The sequence below is a fragment of the Biomphalaria glabrata genome, chromosome 3, assembly GCF_947242115.1.
Source record: "Biomphalaria glabrata chromosome 3, xgBioGlab47.1, whole genome shotgun sequence".
Classification (NCBI taxonomy): domain Eukaryota; kingdom Metazoa; phylum Mollusca; class Gastropoda; family Planorbidae; genus Biomphalaria; species Biomphalaria glabrata.
In genome coordinates, this window is record NC_074713.1 from 22426508 (window position 1) to 22449845 (window position 23338).

General features: G+C 32.6%; 1 protein-coding gene and 1 long non-coding RNA gene across 2 annotated transcripts; one reads left to right on the forward strand and one right to left on the reverse strand.

Annotated features, from left to right (window-relative positions):
- Nucleotides 1-72: 72 nt before the first annotated feature.
- On the forward strand, nt 73-20920 carry LOC106056854 (DNA annealing helicase and endonuclease ZRANB3-like). Its single transcript, XM_013213743.2, is given in 20 exon segments — nt 73-224; nt 4198-4216; nt 4329-4507; nt 5182-5416; nt 6027-6145; nt 7018-7063; nt 7065-7166; nt 8325-8519; nt 10126-10293; nt 10402-10473; nt 11138-11317; nt 12122-12280; nt 13163-14242; nt 14957-15087; nt 16408-16525; nt 16924-17061; nt 17736-17879; nt 18569-18672; nt 19611-19719; nt 20076-20920. Coding segments are annotated over 20 exon segments (3615 nt in total). The 5' UTR covers nt 73-99; the 3' UTR covers nt 20268-20920.
- On the reverse strand, nt 11311-14614 carry LOC106056855 (uncharacterized). The gene is made up of 3 exons (XR_001215767.2): nt 14491-14614; nt 12794-12924; nt 11311-11983 (listed from the first exon to the last, which is right to left on the reverse strand). It is a non-coding gene; the product is annotated as an uncharacterized LOC106056855 (long non-coding RNA).
- Nucleotides 20921-23338: the final 2418 nt, after the last annotated feature.

Here is a 23338-nt window from a genome sequence, read left to right on the forward strand (position 1 = left end):
TAATCATTCTATTTTTAGCCTAAAGAAATCGGTCAAAGTTCAAAGTTAGTTTATAAAAACTGTAACAGGATATTCTACAATACTATACTTAACTAGAAAATGGATGTGCCGCGTAAATATGAATATAATGAAAATGTTTTATCAAAATTACCTAGAAAACTTTATGAAAAGCTTATGCCGTTTCAAAAAGAAGGGGTGGAATTTGCCATTGGAAAAAATGGTTGGTAAGTTATGAAGAATCCGTGAAATGTGATGTTATTGACATCTACTGATCTAGTACTACTAGCTAGATTGCCTAGGCTAGGGCTAGGGCTAGATAGTAGATCATAGAATGATTAAGAATGATAAGAATAATAAGATTATAGATCTACTTTAAGTTTAAGTCTAAGTCTTTACTTTTTAAGTACTTACTGACTTACTCATGCTGAGACTTAGTTACTCGTCACTTACTTTTTTTTTTTTTACTCATTTACTCACTTACTCACACTTAGTTACTGTCATAAGAATTTGTTACATTTCACATTGTACTTGAGTCCTTGACTGAAGTGATGGTATACCCTTTATATTTCGCCACTTTAAACTAAGATTGAAACAAAAAATAGATAAACATACCTCACTACTCATAGCAAGAGTGGTTAGTATGTTGGCTTGAGGAGGCTTGAGCCATGAGTTCAAATTCAGTTTACTATTTTTTTTATAAATGCTTTTAAAAAGCGATTATGTTAAAATTCCTCCAGATATCCCTATCTTCCCCCCCCTCCCCCATTTTTTCCAACTGGTCCAGATAAGTGATGGGATCATAGTAGGGTATTATTACTATTAGTGTTGAGAAAGCTAAAAGCATGAAATAGTGCTAAACAAAGACAATTGGTAAAAAAATATTTCTTATCGCAGATTTATTGTTGTTGGTCTAGATCTATTACAAATGTAATTATATGACTGATCCAAACCAATTGATACAATTACACTTCGTATAAGCTTTGTTTTTTTTTTTAAAGTATTTTATTTTTTTCTTGTTTGATGCTTTTTTTCAGGGTATTTTCAGGGTATTTTCTAAATGTTAATAGACTTTTGTGACAAATAAAAAAGTTTTATTACACACTTTTGATTTTCTTCTTCTTCCTTGTTTGCATTTTTATGTTGGAGCGTTCAGATGACTAGACCAATATATGAGATGAACTGCGCATTGGTTTCCAAATCAGGGAGCTCTCCATATAGTTTTCTTTCTATTGGGGTGTTTTAGGGCCAGTGTCTTGTACGTGCCTCTTGGTAGAGAGAGCAGTTTTGAAAGACATGGTCAGCATTCTCTGGTGACACTCCACATGGGCAGATTTCACTGGTTCCAATTTTGAGCTTCCGGTACATATGTTGTCTAATTCTGTTGTGTCCGGTCCTGAGTCAAAAGATTAGACGTTGATCTTGTCAAGATAGCTTATAATAGGCATCATATTTCTTGTGATTCGGATGAGAGCTTGTCCATTTCTCATTTATTTTATTTACTATTAGTTTCTTCATTTCTTCCGGATAGAGTGCAAGGTTTAATTGTGAGTTTGTTCTCCCACTCTTGGGGAGTGTGTCAGCCTTCTCATTTCCTTCTAGTGTTGGTATCCATTGAATAACCATTTTTTTGCTGTTGTTGTTGAGCTTTATAAGTGCTGTCCTGAGTAGTTTTATATTGGAGGATTCAGAGTTTTCCGAGCTTTGGAGTATTGTTTTTGCATCATTAGAAAGACAATCTGACTGTGTGGGGTACTTGTATGATTTGCTAGCATGGTAGCAGCTAGTTCTAATGGTTTCCTTTCTGCTCTGTGGCTGTCAGAGAGCTCTCCAGTTGCAATGGATTTTTCTAGTTTTTCTCCATTGGGCCATTCGATGAATATTCCAGCTCATTTGTGGTGGCTTTATGAGATGAGCCATCTGTGTAAACTCTGATCCATAGATTGCTAGGATAATGAGTTTGTAGAAAAGAGTTCACTATTTCCTTGAGCTCTGTTGGAATGTAGTCAGATTTTTGGGTTATATTTTCAATATTGTCTCTTATAGTACATAACATGGCATAGTTATTATATATAGCATAATTATGAGTCATATTTTAAAACAATTTCCTAGGAAACTTAACAATCATTTCACCATCATCTTCTACTTTTTATTCTGATTTTACAGAGATTCAAATATTTCATCTAACATTTTATTTGAATTTACTCTGTTGTTTCATTATGTTTACTTAAAGTGCACAGAATTTTATATCTAGAAATCCTATCTCCTGGTCATATGGTATGTGCTTCTGACTCGGACAAGGGACAAAATTTCGAACCCCTCCGTCCACTGTTGCTCTGCATTACAGGCAATTGTTTAAAAAAATATATATTTATGCTTGGTTTAACTTACTTTCTGTCACGGTTTAGTTTTTAATTTTCTTAACTCTTTCAGTGTGAATTATTTTGATAGAAAAAATGGAGTTTTCCAGAACGAACACAAATTTTCAAGTGGGGGGGGGGGGGGGGGAGTTACTAAAACAACTATAACTTTTTTATTTTATTAAATAATCTAACATTTTTTATTTATTTTTTTAAAAGGAAAATGAATGGCTACAAAAGTATAGTAAATTAAATTAATTATTCAAACAAAAATTTTTTTCATCAATTTTAAACTGAGTACGGTAAAAGAAACTGTTTAAAAAATTCATAAAAAATATACTAAAAGATCTAACCTTTTAATTAACATTTAATCCATAAAAATTAAAAAATCACAATACTTAACACATTCAATGACTTTAAATTTCATAAAAGATGAACAAATGCACTAAGAAATTGTATTATTTACATTTTTCAGGTCCCGGTAAATAAACTAGAAAAGAGGAACCATTAACATAATGTTGTCTATTTTTTCCTGATTTGTTGGTATTGCATCAAATTTACTATCAAAAAAAAAGAACAATCACTCCGACATCCGGGAAATTAAAAAAAAAAAGAGAAACAACAAGTTTAACATAAAAAAATAAATATTATAAACCAAATTACTCGCTGAGAAGTGAAATAAATATTATAAACCAAATTAATCGCTGAGAGTAACGCCGCACTGACCAGCGCAAGCAAAGTTACTCACTGAGAATAACGCCACACTGAAAGAGTTAAGGGAGCATAGGCTCAGAACCATACCATAAAGACATATATAACTTATTTTTTTCCCCTTGTTTTTGGTGTCCAATCATTTCATACCTGGTCACTTCATCCCCAGTTAATTCATACCCAATTAAATATTTTTTTGTCCCCCTACCCTTTTCATTATTATGGAGAATATTCTATTTAAATAAGTACTAAAATGCTAGATCTATGGGCGTGTTTTCAGTTATTTTGCTTCTATTTGTAAAATGTTTTACATGTTTCCAATGCTCCCTCAAATGTTTTGAAGACAATTACATCCTAGTCCAAACCTCCTGCAGGATGACTGTGAATGTCAACAGGAAGGGTTCGAATACTGGACTACTTATTTTCCTATGCATACATACCACCTGACATTATCATCAAAGGCAAAGGTGTTGCTGAAGTAGTGGAAATCTTTTGAGAGATAATATAAGTAGAATAATTATGATCGTGCCACTAATAACTTTTCTCTTGGTTGTCATCTTTCACTTTATCTTAATTTGTCAAGTGCTCTTTCTTGAACATTGAGATCACGTTTTATTCCAATAAACACTGACTTCACCCATCCTCTGGAGCTGATTCTGATTTTTCAAATATATATTTATATACTTATTGATATTATAAGCTCATTGTTATTTGGTGTTGCCTACTCTGCAATCAAGCTTGGAGCAAATCTACAATAGCTTGAAAAATCTATAAGTCTTTAGTAAATATAAAATGGTGCAGCATTTGTTTATGAAGTTAAATTAAACTTAGGCACATGATAGAAGGAAACAAAAAATGACCTCAACAAAAGATAACCAATCCTGTGACAGCTCTCTTCATTTGCCCATTGTTTATTCTTTTCTCCATTGATTCTAATTGAAATGATATTGTAAAATAATTACTTGAAAGTTAAGTTGAGTTACATTTTTTCTGATTTCATAATTTTTATAGATCTTGGATTTAAAAGACACCTAAAATTATATATATAGTATAATTTGTTTCTGATACAATATAACTGAATAGATGCCAAAATTAAAAAATGTAAAAAAAAAAACTTTATTTATTTCAGTTGTCTCATAGCTGATGAGGTAAATAATTTGTATTTGTTTTGTTGATTCCTAATTATATAGTCAGAAAATATTAGTGATATATTTTAAAATGTTAAAAAGATTATTCATTCATGAATCAATCATCAAACAGATGGGTCTTGGCAAAACTCTTCAAGCAATATCAGTGGCATACTATTACAGAGATGAATGGCCTCTTCTAATCATTGTACCATCATCATTGAAATTCTGTTGGATTGAAGAGCTTGAAAAGTGGTTACCAGATGTTTTACCACATCATATAAACTTAGTTCATTGTGGATCTGATGCAAGGTTAGTTCTTTGTTATTATTTGTTAAAAAGTTCTTTATAAAACTAAACATAAATATAATTTACAATGACTTAACTAGTTACTTAAAATTTGGCTTTGGTGGCTGAGTTGTATCTTTTCCTATCTTATAAATTGAAAAAAAAAAGAATTTAATTACATCCTACACATATCCATGTGTTAATCTAGTAATCTAGTTCTGTATGCTAATCAGAGACTAAAACTCTGCCAAGCAATCGGTTTTTCTGTCTGATTCAGGCACTATGGAAGAAGGAGCATTTGTATGAATTTGTTCTAACATATGGAATCTGTCTGCCAGTGATATTTTATGCCTCAAGAGATTGTCTTTTCCCTTTGCAACTTCTCATCTGACTAACACAGGTCCACATAGAATCAACATATACTGCAGCGTAATTAGCCTTTTTTTTTCTACTTTTGGTGTGTTTACCATCTGAGATCAAGGAATTCTCCTTTATGCTTGCCCTCTGTGGACCTAACCTATGTTTTTTTGCTCCAAACTGTTGTCAATCTTGATAAGCTTAATGTCTGGCTTACATACAACTCATGAAATAAGAAATGTGCTAATGTGCTAGGTTATTTTAATCAATGGAAATACATTTCCCTGTAGCTTTAATTATACATTTTCAAATTAATCTTTTTTATATATGAATATGCACAGTGGGATAGCCAACAGTTTGATAACCATTGTCACATATGGTTTACTGAGACTGCCATCCAGCAAAGTTTTGAGAGAGGCCATTGAGTCCTGCAAGTTTAAAGTTGTCATCTGCGATGAGTCACATTATTTGAAAAATCATAAAAGTTTGTCCTGTAAAGTCATTATTCCACTCATCAAGTCTGCAGAAAGAAGAATATTACTTTCTGGTACGCCTGCACTGGCTAAACCTGTTGAGGTGGGAAGTCTTATAGTATTTTTGTTGTTTATTGTTAGAAAGATCTAGTCATAATAATCTGATAAATGGAGAATATAAAATGACTTTTTTAAAAAAGATATCTGAATCATTACATCTTGGCTAGTTACATTTGGTTATAGCATTCTGCCCATAAGAAAGACCTGTATAGATTTATTAGAATACAGTAAAAAAAAAAAAGCGTATAATCTTTTGTATGATAATCCTGAGATTTGAAATCGACAGTAAAAAAAATTCAATCCCCCATCAATATGTAAAAGACTAAAAAAAATTATCATTAATTGTGACATACTAGTATGTCTATGTTATTCTTATCATATATTCATTCCCCTACAACCAGATATATTTTTTGTTTTAATATCCTTGATATGAAGTGTAGTTAGTGGGTGAAATTACCACTACTTTAGTATTGCTGGGATGGGAAAAAGGTTTATTATAGGGGGAGTAATCAATGTTTGAATTTTTATTTTGTTCCTAATTTTTGTTTCAGTACTTTTTTTGAAAACAAAATTACATCTAAATTATTATGTTCAAGAATATAACATACAACAGCCCATGGTTTGAACATTTACTTTTGGTTTTATCTATCTAGCTGTACTCTCAAATTGATGCTATATGTCCGAAAAAGTTTGGAACCTTCTGGCAGTTTGCAGACAGATACTGTGATGCTCACACTGTGTTTTATGGAAAGTTCAGAAAGAGGAAAATTGAGTGAGTTTATGTATAGTATTAACATCTTGCTGTAGCTGAACAAAATAGATTTACTAATGGCTTTTTGCAACATAAACATAATTACTTTTAGTATCCCTTTTAGACCTTTTGATCTATGGGGCAGATCATGTTAAGATCATCTGTTTCTTTGGCCAATGGTTCATGAGAGTGTCATGTGGCCAGCACAACGACCAACTGTCTTAACTTTCCCCAACTAATGTCTGGTACCCATTAGAGCTGGGTGGACTCACCAAAATTTGAACCCGCGACCTCTTGGTTTTGAAGCCATGTGCTTTAACACTCACCACCATGCCCCGATAAACTTGTAGAGAAAATAGTAATTTGAAGTGATCCAACTAATATGCACACATTCTTCTGTTTGAGTCCTGATGGATTCATCCTGAGTAGAATTATAGTAAAGGACTGGGCTATGTGGCTGATTGGCAAAAACTGCTTGGCCACCTATCAAGGGGCTTGAATTCGAATCTTGACTTGCGCACAGTTGTGTTTGCTTGGTGCTTAAAGGCAGCACAGAAACCTCTAAGATACCCCATCCCCCCACTGGTCCACAAAAGAGATTGGAGCATAGCGCACTAAAAATGCTATAAGCTTGAATGTTGTGATATACAAATAAAAAAATGAGTTTCCTTTAGATTTTAATGGGTACTTTATTAGCTGGAGAAAAAAAGGGCTATTGGTGATAGGGCTAGTTAAACCATATCCTAATCACAGAAACAGGTAAACTTAATTCTGTCTGTATTGTAGAGAGAATCTAAGCTTTAGATATTTATTATTAATTGGTTTTAGACAATGTAGGAAAATAGAAATGAGTATAAATAACTTTAGATTTTGGTTTCATCTTTATGATGCAGTGGGGCTAGCAACTTAGAAGAGCTACAAAAGAAACTGACAGATCTATATGTTAATGATCAGAAGAGAAAAGTCAGAGGTTTTGACAGAGCTTCCTCCAAAACAGAGGCAGAGGATTTTATTTGAATTGAAAGCATCTGCATTGAAAAAGGTTAGCTATATGAATATATTTTTACAAAGCTTATATCAACTCACGCCGTCTGTCTGTCTGTCTGGTACAATTTTTGTACACCTTATTTCTCCCACACCCAATCTCTAATTAAGTTTGCACAATTATTTCTTGTACCGTAAAAAACAAGAATCAATTTAAAAAATTAACCAATTAGTTAATAATTATTGGTAATTAGTCATTTTCTTTGGTATTGAACAAGGGAAAGAAATTGTACAGATGAATTAGTCCCCTTTAGTGTAGAGAATTAGGTAAATCTATTTCTCTTCTATTAGAGAATATCTAGACTAAACAGTGGATTTTAGTCTACATTTTCTATGTAATTTCTAGTAGAACTAGATTTTATTTCTAGATTTATTGGAAATCTACTTCTAGAGAGAAGTAGTAGGTGGTGCTTAACTATAGTAAATATGGTGTTCTAAAGTAAAAAAACAACTTAAGTTTTCTTTCACACCTCACAATGTATAAGGCAGATAATGTAAAGGGTGTCATGAGGGCAGCAAATAACCAGCTGCCTTTACCTTTCCCCAACTATTGTCAGGTACCTAAACTTAGTGATAGCAGTGAAAGATTCAAACTTCATAATAGCAGTAAATTATTCAAACTTTATAATAGCTGTGAATTATTCAAACTTTATAGTAGCAGGGAAACATTAAAACTTTATAGTAGCAGTGAAATATTCAAACTTTATAATAGAAGTAAAACATTAAAACCACTAAAACATTCAAACTTTATAGTAGCAGTAAAACATTAAAACTTAATAATAGAAGTAAAACATGATTCAAACTTTATAGTAGCATTGAAACATTTAAACTTTGTAATAGCAATAGAACATTTAATTTTTACAATAGTGGTAAAACAATTATACTTTGTAATATGGCTGAATCATTCTAACCTTATGATAGCGGTGAAACATTAAAACTTTATATAAGTTGTGAAATATTCAAACTTCATAAGAGCCATTAGACATGCAAACTTTATAATAGCTGTGAAATATTCAAACTTTAAAATAGCAGTAAAACAATTCAAAGTTTATTATTACTTTTTATTTATTGTTTTACATTTTCTTGAAGCATGTACTTGATCCATTTTTTTTAATCACAATGTTTCAAATACTATTTAATTTCTATTCCTAATCAGGAAATACTGGATAAATTTTCAGAGTTGAGGAAACAAATCCACCAAGGAAATAAAGAAGTTCAAAGCATTTTTCAGGCTGCAGAGGCACAAGAGTTAGTAAGAGACAACAGTTTTGACAAGGAAGGCAACTCCAAACAAGAGTTGAGCATATTCAGTCAAATTTCAAATCTCTATAAACTCAGTGGTGATGCCAAAGTAAGATATTTAACACTGGACCAACATACCCAATAACTTTTTGTATGTAAATTCAGTTATTAATAAGATCAAAATAATTATAATAATATTTTGATTTCTATAACAAACACAGTGTTGGCTCAAGGGTCTATTTTAACAAACACAGTGTTTGGTTAAGGGTCTATTTTAACAAGCACAGTGTTGGCTCAAGGAACATCAGGAACACCACATCATTGTGGTCCTAAAACAATTGTTTGTTTATTTGATTTACATGTTTTGGATTAAGATTATTTCAAGCTATTCCAAATCTGCAGGACGATGGGGGTAATAGCAGACAGGGTAAAAAACCCATCAGGATGACAGCCTAAAGAACATACCACACGGCTTGCATGAATATGCCTTGTTTCAAAGCATGGCCTGCTTTAATTTGTGTAACAATTAAATATTTATTTAACATTTATACACATAACAAACCTACAACCTTGTTCATTGAAAAATAATTTTAAATAAATGTGCAAACAAATGTTTTGAAAGGGTCTACAACACAATGTACAAGATATTTAGCATAAAACAATATTAAAAGTTCTTACTAAATTCTGTTTGAAGAAATTATCCATTCTGATGGACTGCACTTAACAAATTTCAAAATCATCACAATTATCAAATGCAGAAAGTGGGACTGCCTTCATTTCCCTTATGTATGAAATAGTGGCACAAAATTTCAATGCATTTTCTAGCATTCTGCATTGTCAGCTCATTAGAAGCATCATCATCACTTTCCCGGTTTCCCAATGCTGTCAAGTGATTCTCTGCATTTTGAGCATCAATTGCTGCTTTGTAATTTTTTTGTTATAGCATTAAAACTCGTCAAAGGATAAAATTTTGTTGAAATTTTCATTTTTGATCAGCATGTAACATCTCTAAATGCTTAAAGCAGCAGTGAGAAAAATAGCTTTTATGTAGTGCAACCTTCATGCTTAAAGCATGCTCATTGTGCTATGGCCCAATCTCTTGGATGGGATATGGGGTATCTGGGAGAATTTTTCCTTGCTGCCTTCAGGCACTCAGTAAACACAACTCATCTTGAGTCTGGATTCGAACTTGAGCTACCTTGATACGTAGCCTAGTGTTTTTTGCTGATCAGCCACACATTTCACTCTGGTCACTGCAGCATTGGGTTTTACTTAACTACAGCTATTGTTAATCACCATTCTTATAAAAGTCCATATTACTTTACATATCTGGGCAGCATTGTGTCCAATGATGCATTAGTGTCAAAAGAAATAGATAACCATCTTACTGATGCAAATATCAGTTTTTCAGAAGTCTTTAAACCAGGGTTTAATCTCTCAACAAAAATTCATCTCAAAAACCTTTTGTATGGTTATTAGACCTCAGTTCTATATAGAAAAGGTCTAATGCTGTTATAACATCTTCATCACATATGACAAAATATGTAGGTCTTGCATGGGTCTGCCTTGCAAAGCATGTGAAATACTGCACTCTTCCTTAATCTTCTAAGGCTATGACTTATAGCTCTGTTCACTGATTCTTTCTACTGTAGTCTCAGATATTTTTATTTGTAATTACTTCTAATGAACTCACTTATTATTTCTGTTGAATATAGATTGGACCAGTTAGAGAATACATTGAGATGCTCTGTGACTCAGATGATCTCAAATTTTTGGTTTTCGCATACCACCATGACATGATGAATGGAATAGAACAAGCTCTTTGGGAGAAAAATGTCAAATTTGTTCGAATAGATGGCACTACAAAAAGTGTGGACAGGCAGGTTGGTCAACAGTGATGGATGAGCTTGTAGAATGTTTACAAAGTTGGTACTTATAAGGATACTTTGATTCACATGTTGATGTTAGACTTCAATGGAATCTTGTTTCAGCAATGCGTGTCACAGTTTCAGTCAGACCCGGACACTCGTGTGGCTATATTGAGTATACTTGCTGCTGGTGTGGTGAGTTGACTTTAGATCATTTAGAACTTAATTTGTGTAATCTGTTCAAAAAATTGTTTACATTGACCTTATATAATTGTTGAGCATGGGTTACATACATTTAGTTAAGCCCACTTCACAAACTAGAGACATAGTTAGTATTATATATATTTGGATCTTAGTCTTGTTGTAAATCTACCCCTGACAGTTTATTTCAGTTGTGCTAACAATAGTTAATTTCTAGTTTATTTTTATGATATTCCTTGTTTATAAAGTTTCATACATTCCTTCAGAAATGTAGATAATACTTGCTTTAATCCGATCAGAGCATATAGTTGCCTTCATGCTCCGCTGTCAGATTCTATTCTGGGCTATTCCACTCAGTTGGGTCCATGTACATCCTGCCATCTTTCCTTCTTATTCCACTGATGTCCTCCATGTTTGCTTTGGTAAGATGTAGATAACAAATCCAGACAAATAAGTAGGGTTCAAACTCAGACCACTGTTGATATGTGAAGACAGTTGCAAATCCATGCTACACATCCAAGCAGTTCTTCAAGTATTAAGCTTGAACATTTTTTCCCCACATTCATTGAGTAACCAAAAAAAAACCCAACATGTTTCTAACAAATTTATCTGCATTGGGAGAAGTCTTACAGTAAATAAAGTATGTTTCTCTTTTCAGGGTCTCACTTTTACTGCAGCTAAATTGGTTGTATTTGCTGAGTTGTATTGGACTCCAGGTGTAATGATGCAGTGTGAAGATCGAGCTCACCGTATCGGACAAACATGTAGCTTACCCGTGCATTACCTGGTTGCCAAGGGAACCATGGACGAGTGGGTCTGGGCAGCTGTTTGTAAAAAGGTTTGTATTAATGCATTACAGTTTATTTGCATCTCTCATAATACTCCACTAGCTTCAGTTTAGTTGATATGATGTAACATTGTATAAGTAGGATACACATTTATTGGCTAAGCCATTTAAAGTATCAAAAACAGTTATACTAAAATTTGCTGACTGTTGCAAACAATATTCTGAATTCTACTCAATACGTTCAAGCAATCACATCTTCATGGAAATGAGGTATAAGCCTTAAGACTTGCCCCATATTGCAATATATCTATATTGCACTTGTTACATGAGATAATTTACAATGTCTAGAATCCTGAAATAAAATGCTTCATTTGCAAACATTGTTGGTGCACCACATGGTAGAAGGAAGTAAAGTTTCTCTTTCAAAACTTGCAATCTATGGAGCAAATGATGTAAATGTCATTTGTTTCTTTGGACATGGTTCATGAAGGTTTTAGGTGGCCAGCACAATGACCCTCCGCCCTTACTTTTCAAAAATAATGTCAGGTACCTGGTTTGGTGGACTCAGGGGTGCCCAAAAAAGTATCAAATCCCATTCTTTACTAAGATTCAAACCTGAGGCCACTTGGTTCAGAAGTGCTTAACCACCATACCCTTATGGTAGAAAAACAATTGTTTTTTTGTTTTTTGTTTCCTTAACCTCTTTTTCACCACACCCTGAAAAAAAAAAGAAATTTCTGAGAAACACTTTATTGTAATCTTTAAAGCTTATTAAAATGATTTATTTTATAAAAAAGAATTAATTAAAGGTCTTTGATCAGCATACAATTAAAAATATTTTTGTGTACATATCAGACAGTGGTAACAAGCACTGCCTTGACTGGACGGAGGAAACAGATAGAGCTCACTGATGGAAACAAAGATCAAATAGATCTTTTGTCCAATGCTGAAATGTGGGAGCCCAAAGCAGATGACAGCCAACTGAACATTTCTGACATAGTTCGAAATTCTAGAGTAAAAAGATTTTCTTTTACATTATGTTATTGACTCTGTAGTGAGGTTATTTATTGACATTTAACTATTTGTATGTTATTAAACAAAACTTTTTTTTGCAGACATGAATTTGAATTTTATGAATTATTTAAGAGTTATTTCGAAAGTGATCCAAATGTTTTCCAAATATGTAATTTTATATCAAGCAAAATATTTTTAAAATATGCATAAAAAAACACAAAGTTTATCTAAGGTGAAGAACTCCACATTTAGAGCCATATATATATATATATATATATATATATATCACTATTGAAAGATTTATTTCCCCTTTTTATGTTAAACAAAATTAATTAATTACTTCTATTTCATTAACTAATTGGTTCATGTTTTGATCGATTCATGTTTTGTTAGGAACAATGAATAAATGTGCAAAGTTTCAACTTCATTCAACATTGGGAAGTGGGAGAAATGATGTGTTCAAAATTTGTACGACAGAGTGGGTTGATATAAGCTTTGTAAAAATATACTTACAATTTATTTTGAGACACATACTCTTCATTAGTTTCAAACAATGCTCTCGATTCTTTATGCTCTCAATCCTTCTTATTCTCAATTGTTGTTTTCAGTTCTTGTTCTAAATATCTATGTCCATTGTTGTTTTTCTTTAACACCATGACAAATAATAAGAAGCTATCAATTAGGATGTTATGTTTTGATAATGCTACATTTAAAAGTGTTCAAAACAAAAATAAAAAACAAGACAATTTTTAAAAACTAATTAACCAAATAATTTAGATTGCAGAAAAATTGTCAGAAAGCATTTATTTTTTTGAATTATTTACATTTTTAAGATAGTTCAAATCAGTTATCTATCTTTGTTTTATTTTTTTTCTTTTACAGCAAGCTGATCAAAGTTCAATTTTGGAATTTTTCACTCCAACAAAACAATGTGATTTAAAACCTCCTACAAAGAAAAGAAAACTTTCGGAAATGGATACACACCAGACATCGAAATTTTCAAAACAGATTTTAAAAACTGACAATGGCAAATTAGATTTACAGAGCAAAGGGCACACATCTTCAGATGTAGTTGTCATTAGTGATGATGATGATAATGACTTTACTATTAAATCATTAAAAAACAAATTTACTTATAAAAAGAAGAAAATGAATAATTTACATGCTGATGGGAATGTAGAAGCTCATAAGAAGCATTTAAATGATCAAACAGTGAAAATGGATTTAGAAAATGAATGTAGAAAAAATGATCACAAATCTCAGAACAAGCAAAACATAATGGATCATGTCTGCCAACCTCAAGACTGTGTTATTTCTTTGTCTATAAAGCAGCAAGCAGGAGGAAAGAAAGCTTTAGTGAATGAGAAGAATGATGAACTTTTTTCTGGTGATGGTGAGGTTCAGGAGGATAACAGCAACACACCCTGGTCCTGTAAGGTGTGTACCTTTAACAATCACATTGCTTTATCCCTGTGTGAAATGTGTAGCACCCCGAAAAAACACAAAGCTCCTCCCATGAGTAAAAAGTTAAATGGATGTGGTAAAAGATCTCCATCACATTCAAAGAAGCTGGAATCATTCCTAAATGGATCATCAATTACTGAGCCCTTAATAAAAGATTCTCATGAAAATAAAGAAACAGTAACTTGTGAAAATACCAACTACACAGCCATTAAATCCTCAAAGTCATCTGATGATTCTGAATCATCTATCAAAGAAGAAGAATTGTTTGATGATATTGATGAAGAAAAATCCTTGGAAAAGTCTCTGACAGAATCTCTTGAACATTGTTATAAATCATTTACTGAAAAAAGTCATGATCTTCCAAACAGAGTTAGTCCCCATATCAATACATCAAGCAATAAAACAGAACAGCTACAGAATCAGCCTTGTAATGATATTTGTAAGAGTCTGATGTTTAGCTGTAGTCTTTACACTGGACGTATCTATGTTTACAATCAGGTGATTTTTTTTTCCACTCTTTAATTTCACTTAGAAAACATCTGTAATGATAGTCTGCTTATACTATCCTTAGAAATGTATGAAATTGAGTCAAATGTTTTTGTAGAGACATTTCAGTGACCATTACATTGTTGAGCATAAAATTTAATGATAAATTGTTAGATAAATAAATAAATAAATATATATATATATATAATATAATGGAGGTTCAATTTCAAGATTTGGGTCCACCCAGCTCTAATGGGTACCTGATGGGTGGATGCCTGGTCCTGAGGTACTTGTGGATGACCCGGGTTCATACTCTGCCTGCTGCTATCCCCTGTTGTACTGCTGGAAGTTTGAACTAGGAAGTAAATTATCTTCAACCTTGAAGGAACATCCGAAACATGTAAAACATATTAACAAATAATAGTTGGGGAAAAGTAAATGTGGTTGGACATTGTGCTGGCCACATTACACCCTCATTAACAATGGGCACAGAAAGACCTTTATATCTTCTGCCCTATAGATTGCAAGGTCTGAAAGGGAAACTTGTACATATATAAAATACCTTAACAAAATTAATTAAAAACAACAAATTAATTTTTTAAAAATATATTTTGCTCGTAGCTAGGAATCTATTTTTCTAGTTTCATGCTGTCATGGTTGATGATATATTTATCTGCATATTATATTCATTTGTTGTTTTTTTTTCTAATGTATTTCCGCAAAAAGGATGGTCTTTCATTAGAAGCAAGTTTTCTTCCTATTGATATTGAACTTGGAAATTTATCTGAACTCCCATCAATACTACAGCTATCTCCAAACTTGAAACTGCTTCAGAAATTTGTCAGGGAATGGTCAAGGCAAGTATGAACTGCTGATGTACTGCTACTTAAAATGTCAACTATTTGTGTCTGTAAGTTAGTCGTTTAAGACTGAATGTCCCATGAGGCAACCAGCATTTTCTAAATGCTCTCATGCTGCCAGTTCAGCATTTTCCCAGTCAATTCAGAATTGTAGTTTTTTTTGCACATTAAACCTCAGGTGATCAAAAGTTGTCACTTTCTCATTTTGTGCCACCCTGAGATTAGTATATGTTTAAACAATGTCATGCTCATCTGCACAGTTTGGTATTTTCTATTATTTAATGTTTCGATATTGTTTATTGTTTACATACTATGTTTTCCTTGTCTATGTGTGGGAGGCTGCCTTTGGATTTTGTAGGCCTTATGTTCTTTTGGTCATTTTTTTCAAAGATTCTTTTGAAACATTAGTTTTCTCTGTTCACTATCAATGTGTTAGTATTTAGTTCAAGAGCGTGTGATCTTTATCTGTTATAGGAGTGGACTAGTCTCAGTGTTGTTCTAGGCTAAGCCAGACTACTTTATCCAAGCCTATCTAATGACTGTTTTGGGCCAGTGTGATGGTCGTCGTTTAATGCTAGTGTACATGGTCATGATTATGTTACCTCAAGATGTGGAATAATGATTTTTGTTTATGTTGATTACTATCATCACAATGTAAATGTAATGCTAGTAATTTATCTTTGTATGATTTATGTCAGAATCATTTCATTGTAAATACTCATTTTGAATTCAAATAGTTAAGACGTTGGCCTCTTTTGTTCACACATATTTTAAATGTAATGTTTGAGCAAAAGGTTGAGATGTATACTGATATAACTGTTTTTCAAATTGTTTTTGACTACCCTTAACAAACCTGACAAAGGACATGCCTTTTCATCAAACCTGTTGCTGTTGTGTTAATTATATCATTTCCAATAGAGTAATTGATATATGCAATTTTGTTCAGTTGCTTTGACAGAACACATTCATTGTTTATCAATTAATTGGCAAACTAGAGGATTGGAGGTATAAGACTTGTGAAGGCAGTTTTTTTTTAGCAACAGGAAGATCAATGGTCTTCATGGTCCCAAAATTTTTTGTAAAGCCTGCATTATTTACACCAATTCATCTTTGATCATCTTCAAGCAGCACATTTTAAACAATAATAACAAAATATATTGTAAAGTATTTTTGCCTTTTAACTTTAAATCTTTGACTCAGTCTAGAAATAATCTTTAAAATCTCAGCTTGCTTGTTTTAGTTTCTATTAGACATTAGTAAAATTTTTAAGTATAGATACTAGACATTCAATATTTCTCATCGACTGTATAAAATCAGCTTAACAGAAACCAAGAGACGCTTAATTGCCAAAAATGGACTTAAGTTTATCAGTCCATTGGCTACATACAACAAGGTCAGGACAGTTAAAGGCAGTAAACAGCGATATCTCACTAAGGTATTCATCTCTTGCTAGTTTAAATATTATCTAATGCTTATTAAAATTGACCATTATGAAAACAATAACAACAAAACACCTTGGCAATAATTCAATTAAAAACCATCTAGAACTATGTTTTATGCTCAATATATCTACAAGAGAAGTATAGCATAGACAAGACTTTTAGAACTACTAGTGTTGGACTTATCAGGTTTTTGTGCACTGTAAGATGTGTGCAAAAATTATTTTAGCAATTGTTACATTCTGCAATTTTTAGTCATGCTATGAACATTCTGCTAATTATTAATGTGTTTTCAACTTCTTTCATTTTGTATTTAACTTTTGTGATTCTTCACTCAATACTAAGATCAGGGTCACTGTATGCTTTAATTGTAAAAATATTTTTGAATACACAGGGAGATATTATGGAGTCAGCTCTGTACAAGGCAAAGGCTGTTCAAGGATCTATTAGATTTATAAGTAAAGAGCCTACAGTGTCTTCTGCTATAGCTCAAGAATCTTCAGGCAATGAATCACTGCAAGGTTTAGCTCAGGTGAGCCAAACAGCAACCACCTCAGCTCCCTGGATGATGAAGGTGGTCATCATTGAGCCATGATGGACAAACAATATATATTTACTTTAGATAATACTGAACAGAAGAAAATAGTGTTTTTTTCTCTCCAGTTTTTTTTATATTTAAAAAAAAAAAATTATTGACTATTAATCTCTCATCAAGCCACATTACATTCCCTCAACCTTTCTCTCTACATTTATTCACATCTTGTGGATCACACAAGTTCAAGAACGTGTCATTTCAGTTGTTCCTGGATACTATTCAGAATGGACTTGTCATTTACAAATTCAGCTAATTTAGAGCCTTAGAATTAGGTTTCAGTTTTGATAATATTGTCTACATGATAAAAACGCATTACATAAAACATACAGCTTTGCCTCTTTGAGTTAATTCTGATACACCTCTTCCACCTGTGTGGAATTTCTAGACTTTGTATGGGAAATTTTTTGGGAGAGTTCTCACATCTCTTCACTTGTCTTCATGTAATGTTTACATTTTTGCTTCTTTTTCTGGCATGTTTGCAGTTTTGTAGATCTCTTTTTGTACCATTTCTTGTTTGATCTTTTCTTGTTTCAGTGTAGTCTCCTGTTGTCTTTACTGAATAAATGTCTTTTATGATTTTCCATTTATTGTAAAACATTTCATGTCCTCAGACTGTAACAGAAGATGGTCTACCTCTGTGTCTTCATTGCCAGAAACCTTACAGCAATCCTCTCCTTATGTCAAAGACTGTATCCAACCCAGAGAATGCTTGGCAGTTGAGGCTCTGTTCGTATCCTTGTATGGATAAATATTGGGTACATTAAACTGAATTAAAATATTTTGTTTATTTGAAAGAGTAATTTTTTAACTTATTCAAAGGGAATAATACATTGAAATATATCCAACAATTAGTTACAATAAGTTTGACTCTACCCAGAAAAAAATTGTTGTTTCTAATCAGTTTAAAACTTAATTGATGAAATAGTCACAGGTGAACATAAAAATAGTATGAAAATATGAAAAAGAAAACAAAAAGACAATGATTGGTGGAAGTATTGTCCTCCATAACTCCTCTCTTTACCAAGAGGCCTGTACAAGACACTGGCCCCAAAACACCCCAATAGAAAGAAAACTGGAGAGCTCCCTGATTTGGAAACCACTGCGCAGTTCATCTCATGTATTGGTCTAGTCATCTGAATGCTCCAACATAAAAATGAGAACGAAGAAGAAGGTGAAAGTATCAGGGTAAAAAAAAAAGAATATTAAAATAAAAAAGAATGAATATATCTTGTGTCTATTCTTCCATTTTTTTTTTTCAAACCCATATATCTCAAATAGTTTTGATGTGCTGCCCATTTAATGTTCCTGGGCACTTCATTAATTGAAATATTGCATTCCTCATTAATCTTCGGACTCGAAGACAAGCCCTATTATTATTATTTCTTTATATACCCTTATTTTTGTTTCAATTTTATATAAATATGTTTTCTGTATTTTTCTACAGACACTGACTAAAGCCAGCTATTGCAGGGACCAGATCTATGAAATTGAAAAAGGTGTTTGCAAACTTTGTCAGTTTGATGCAGATAATTTCTATAACAGAATAAGGTAAAACTTGACACATTTATTTTTTACTTAAGCTACACAGTTAAAGACAGTTCAGTCAAAAGCTCAGAAGGTCAATGAGCATAAGAGAGGGAATCCTGCAGTAGGTTTGGGTTAGGACATTTCTGAAGAAGCCTCAAACAAAACAATGTCACTCAATCTGCTCTTTACAATGTACTGCAAGGATAGTCTAATAAACAATTCTAAATCCATTCTGATGACCATGGCTTTAAGTGTAATAGTGAATGGATTTAACAGAAACAAGTTAAATACAAAAAAAACAACTCACATATATATATATATATATATTGAAATTGCATCAATTATTTGAATCAATCATGTAAATAATTTTTAATTTATCAATATACTGATTGATTAATTTTTGTATTGATTCATTTTGTTGTCAGTGACAATGAATAATTTTGCAAAGTAATTTAAGTTTCATCTTCATCTGGGAATGAGAAGGGTGAGAAATAACATGTAAAAGATTCTGACCAGACAGATAGATGGAGTAAGTTGATAGTGAGGTTAAAGGAATAAATAAAAGAATATTATTAATATACTTTAACCTCAAATATTGGAGGGCATGTCTAGTATCAGTTTTTTTTTTATAAAATTAAATTACTATTAAGGGAATTTTAATCCTGTTAGAGTTTGTATACTTTTACTCCTCTTTAATCAACAAAAGCCCATATCAAACAAAATGTATTAAATAGCTGTCTCATTGATAAACTAATTGGTTAAATTTTTTGATTGATTCATGTGTTGTCATTGACAATGAATAATTATGCTGATCTGAAACGATTTTGACCAGGGAGACACAGAACTCAAAACCAAATAGACAGACAGGCATAAGGAGTGAGTTGAAATAAGCAAGGTAAACAAAAATAAAACTTTAAAAATAATTACCTAAGTACATTTTCTGTCATGTTTTCTTTCAGGGTGACTAAAGGTGCAAAGGTCAAACTTAATCTTATTAATAAAAGTCCCTACAGTGAGCTTACAGCAAAGCAGAAACAAAAGATGATTGAACATCCACAAGCTGGACAGGTCAGTTGGTCATCTTTATTGTATATATTAACTGGACAGGGCATTTGATCTTTTTGTTGTATATGTAATTCATTGGACTGGTCAGTTGGTCATTTTTGTTTATAGTTAACTGGATAGGTTAATTGGTCATCCTTGTTGAATAATTCATTGGACCGGTCAGTTGGTTATCCTTGTTTAATAACTCCTAAACTTATCACCATTGTGTTAAAACTTGGCAGGTCAATTGGCCATCCTTATTGTATAACTAACTGCAATGTTCAGTTGATCATCACTTTTATAAACAGAGTACTAGTATTCTGTGGCACAAAACTAAATGCTGCTGCTTTCATTGTGTTGTCTGACTTGTTTCCTTACAGTTCTGGCATGTGGACCACATCACTCCTGTCTGGCAAGGTGGGGGAATGTGTGACCTTGACAATCTGCGGACCCTGTGCACACCCTGCCACCTGCGAATAACTCAAAGGCAGGCAGGGGAGAGGGCGACTGTCAAGAAGCTGACAGGAGCCTGCAACAACAGAGACATAACAGCATTTTTTCAGAGACTGTGAGGCTGTTCTTAATCAGATATGTTCTTAGCACAAATTGTGATGGACTTAAATAGGTGTTCTCAATTTATTTTTGTTTAAAAAAAATACAATTGCACTGAAGTGATTTCTAATCAATATAAATTTTACATTTTTTTGGGTTATAAATTTTGTGTATCAATCATTTTCAGGTATCTATATTTTGTTTTTACAAATATTTTTTTTTAACACTCTACTCATTTAATTTTTATAAAGTTAGTGAGATAAATACAAAGAATATTTAACTTCTTTAAAATGATTGTGGTTTTTATTACAAATTTTATTTACTTTAAAAGAAATATGCCTGCTTCTGGGTCTTGTATATGTTGATACAACAAATGCAACAATTTTCCCATTTGAAATGCTCAAGTAATAAGAGGAATTTTTATATTTTATAAGATCTAAAATATATAATATGTTTTGTACATTCAAGTTTGATGCATTTGTAAACAGCAATTTTTAGATTTTTTTTAACTTGAATGTATTGAACATTTTTGTTTGACTGTGCAGCATGAGTTAGGGAAACTCATCTGCCTAGGTGTTTTACATTAAAAAAATAAATGACTTCATTTTGTTATCTTTGTCATGTTACTCACTGATCTTAGGTAATTGAAAATAAAATATTCTTGGTAAATGTGTTTGACTGTCTACAATTTACTAAGTATGTTTTGTTTGATCTGCTTGCGTTAGATTCAATAGAAAATGTACTTATTAATAAGTACAAATGACAGTGTAGAGCAAGAATGTACAAACACATTAAAAATATTCCTTTTCATAGCGCACTGATTAAATGAAGTATAACGAAGCCAGCTAGATGCTGGTGTCATATACAAAAAATGAACAGCCAGCATAAAATTGATAGAGAAATTGAATAGTAATGTCATTATCTTATAAGCCTTTAGAAAGACAGAAAGGAATATATTTGTATTCTTTTTTTATAATAAGTAGACTAATTTCATTATAGACTTAGAGTGAACTGGATTATCTGAACAGAGAATGAGCTGGGTTGTCTGAACAGACGATGAACTGGGTTTTCTGAAGTAAAATGAACTGGGTTGTCTGAACATCGAATGAACTGGGTTTTCTGAAGTAAAATGAACTGGGTTGTCTGAACATCGAATGAACTGGGTTTTCTGAAGTAAAATGAACTGGGTTGTCTGAACATCGAATGAGCTGGGTTGTTACTAACCATGTAATTAAACAACTTGCTTATTATCTATAACTTGTGCATTAAAGACAAAACACAAGGCAAGGACATAGCTAGTCATGTACTCATTTTCATTCCTAATCTTCACATAGCTAGTCATGTACTCATTTTCATTCCTAATCTTCACATAGCTTATAGTTCAAGCTTGGGGAAATGGGCAGGTCTACTTTGAACATATCTTATTAGAGATCAGGTTTGAACCCGGGACCATTGAGACTGCAGTCCAGAGTGCAAACCACATGACCATGCAACCGAAAAAGGTTGTGTATCACTGATATACAAAGTCTTACAAATTAACTTAGCAGAAGTTTTGTTATATGCAATACTTTTAAACGGGAGAAAAATGACTAAAGGAAACAAAACGGATTCAAAATTATTATTTTTTTTTTATCTTTTAGATTTTAGTTTTCTTACCCCCCTCCCCCCCATCCCATCCGTTTGTTAATAAATAGACCTACATTAAAATACACACACCTTCCCACGATGACATCCCTCAAGGTCCCGTACTGTTTGTCTTAGACATTCCTTTCCCGCTTTTTGTGTGTGTGTGTTCTCTCTTGAGTTATGTCAATTCACATTTGTTAATTTATCGTATAAGCTAGGATAAAACAATATTTTCAAGTCCCATTCTTTCAAGTCAGTGCCCAACAGATCAGATCTGTCTGCTCTATTTAGGCCGACAACAGGATGATATTAAACACAAAAACGTCTGTTGGGCACGACATGACCTAAATTGCGCCGATGTTCCAAAAAAACCCAAAATATCAAATATATCAAAAACTTCGGATCTCCATGTTGTTAAAAACCACTCCTCAAGAATTATTCCCCTTGAATGTTCTCCCCTCTTCCAGTTCAATTGTGCTTATGAAACGTCACAGACAACTATGATGTAATGTGTTTATTTTTAAACAGTTTAATAGACCGGATGTGCTGGTAACTTAAACCACTTTATTGAATTTTTCAAGTGACAGACACACACTAAGTCTACCGTTGCACTCTAGTCACTGAGTCCACACCTTTTCTTATCTTTAGATTTACAAGTTATGCCACAGTTCAACACTTGGTCCACATTTGTATGTCATCCAAAAAATTGTAGTACGGGGTGAATGTTCCCCGCACACGCTTATCCCCCCTCCCCAAATCACTTTTTAGACGTCCCGGTGCGACACTATTTCAATGTAACACATTTTTTTTTATTTAAAGGAAGAAAATTGTTTACTTTTTTTCCATCATGTGCTATTGAATCATTCGAGTAGCTGATGGCAAACCTGGACCGCCTTATAAAAACTATTTACAAACTAAACGGTTAGTTGTGAGTCAAGTGATAAAACAGAACTTTTAAAGAAAGTCGCAGTGAAGTCTGAAAGCTTATTATAGAATACTATACTCACAATGTAATTGTAAATTGTAATGTATAAAAAAAAATGTCACCATTGAATGAGCTTTGGTTAGGGCCTCCAATGTGAAGTTTTTTTGTGACTTCAAAACAAGCTTTGCTAAAAAAAAATATTTTTCCATATTCTTAGACAAATTCTTACAGGTGCTCCTTCTTCCTTAGTGCCATTAGATCATGGAACGTTTAGCCTGAATTAGCCACTAAAATCAATGACTTAACAGAGTTCAAGTGTCCAAGTACCATGCACGACTACATATGTAAGGGGGTTGGAGAAGAAGAAAGAAGAAAAAATAAAAGAAATAGTTTTAAAACAAGCTTATATTAAGTGTCATTGTATCAATTAGTTTGGAGAAAGAATGAAGTATCTGGGTGAAGTTACCGTGATAGCTTTCTGAAATGTATTTTAGATTTAAAGAATAGGTTGTACGAATTCGAACTCGAGCGAACAAGTCA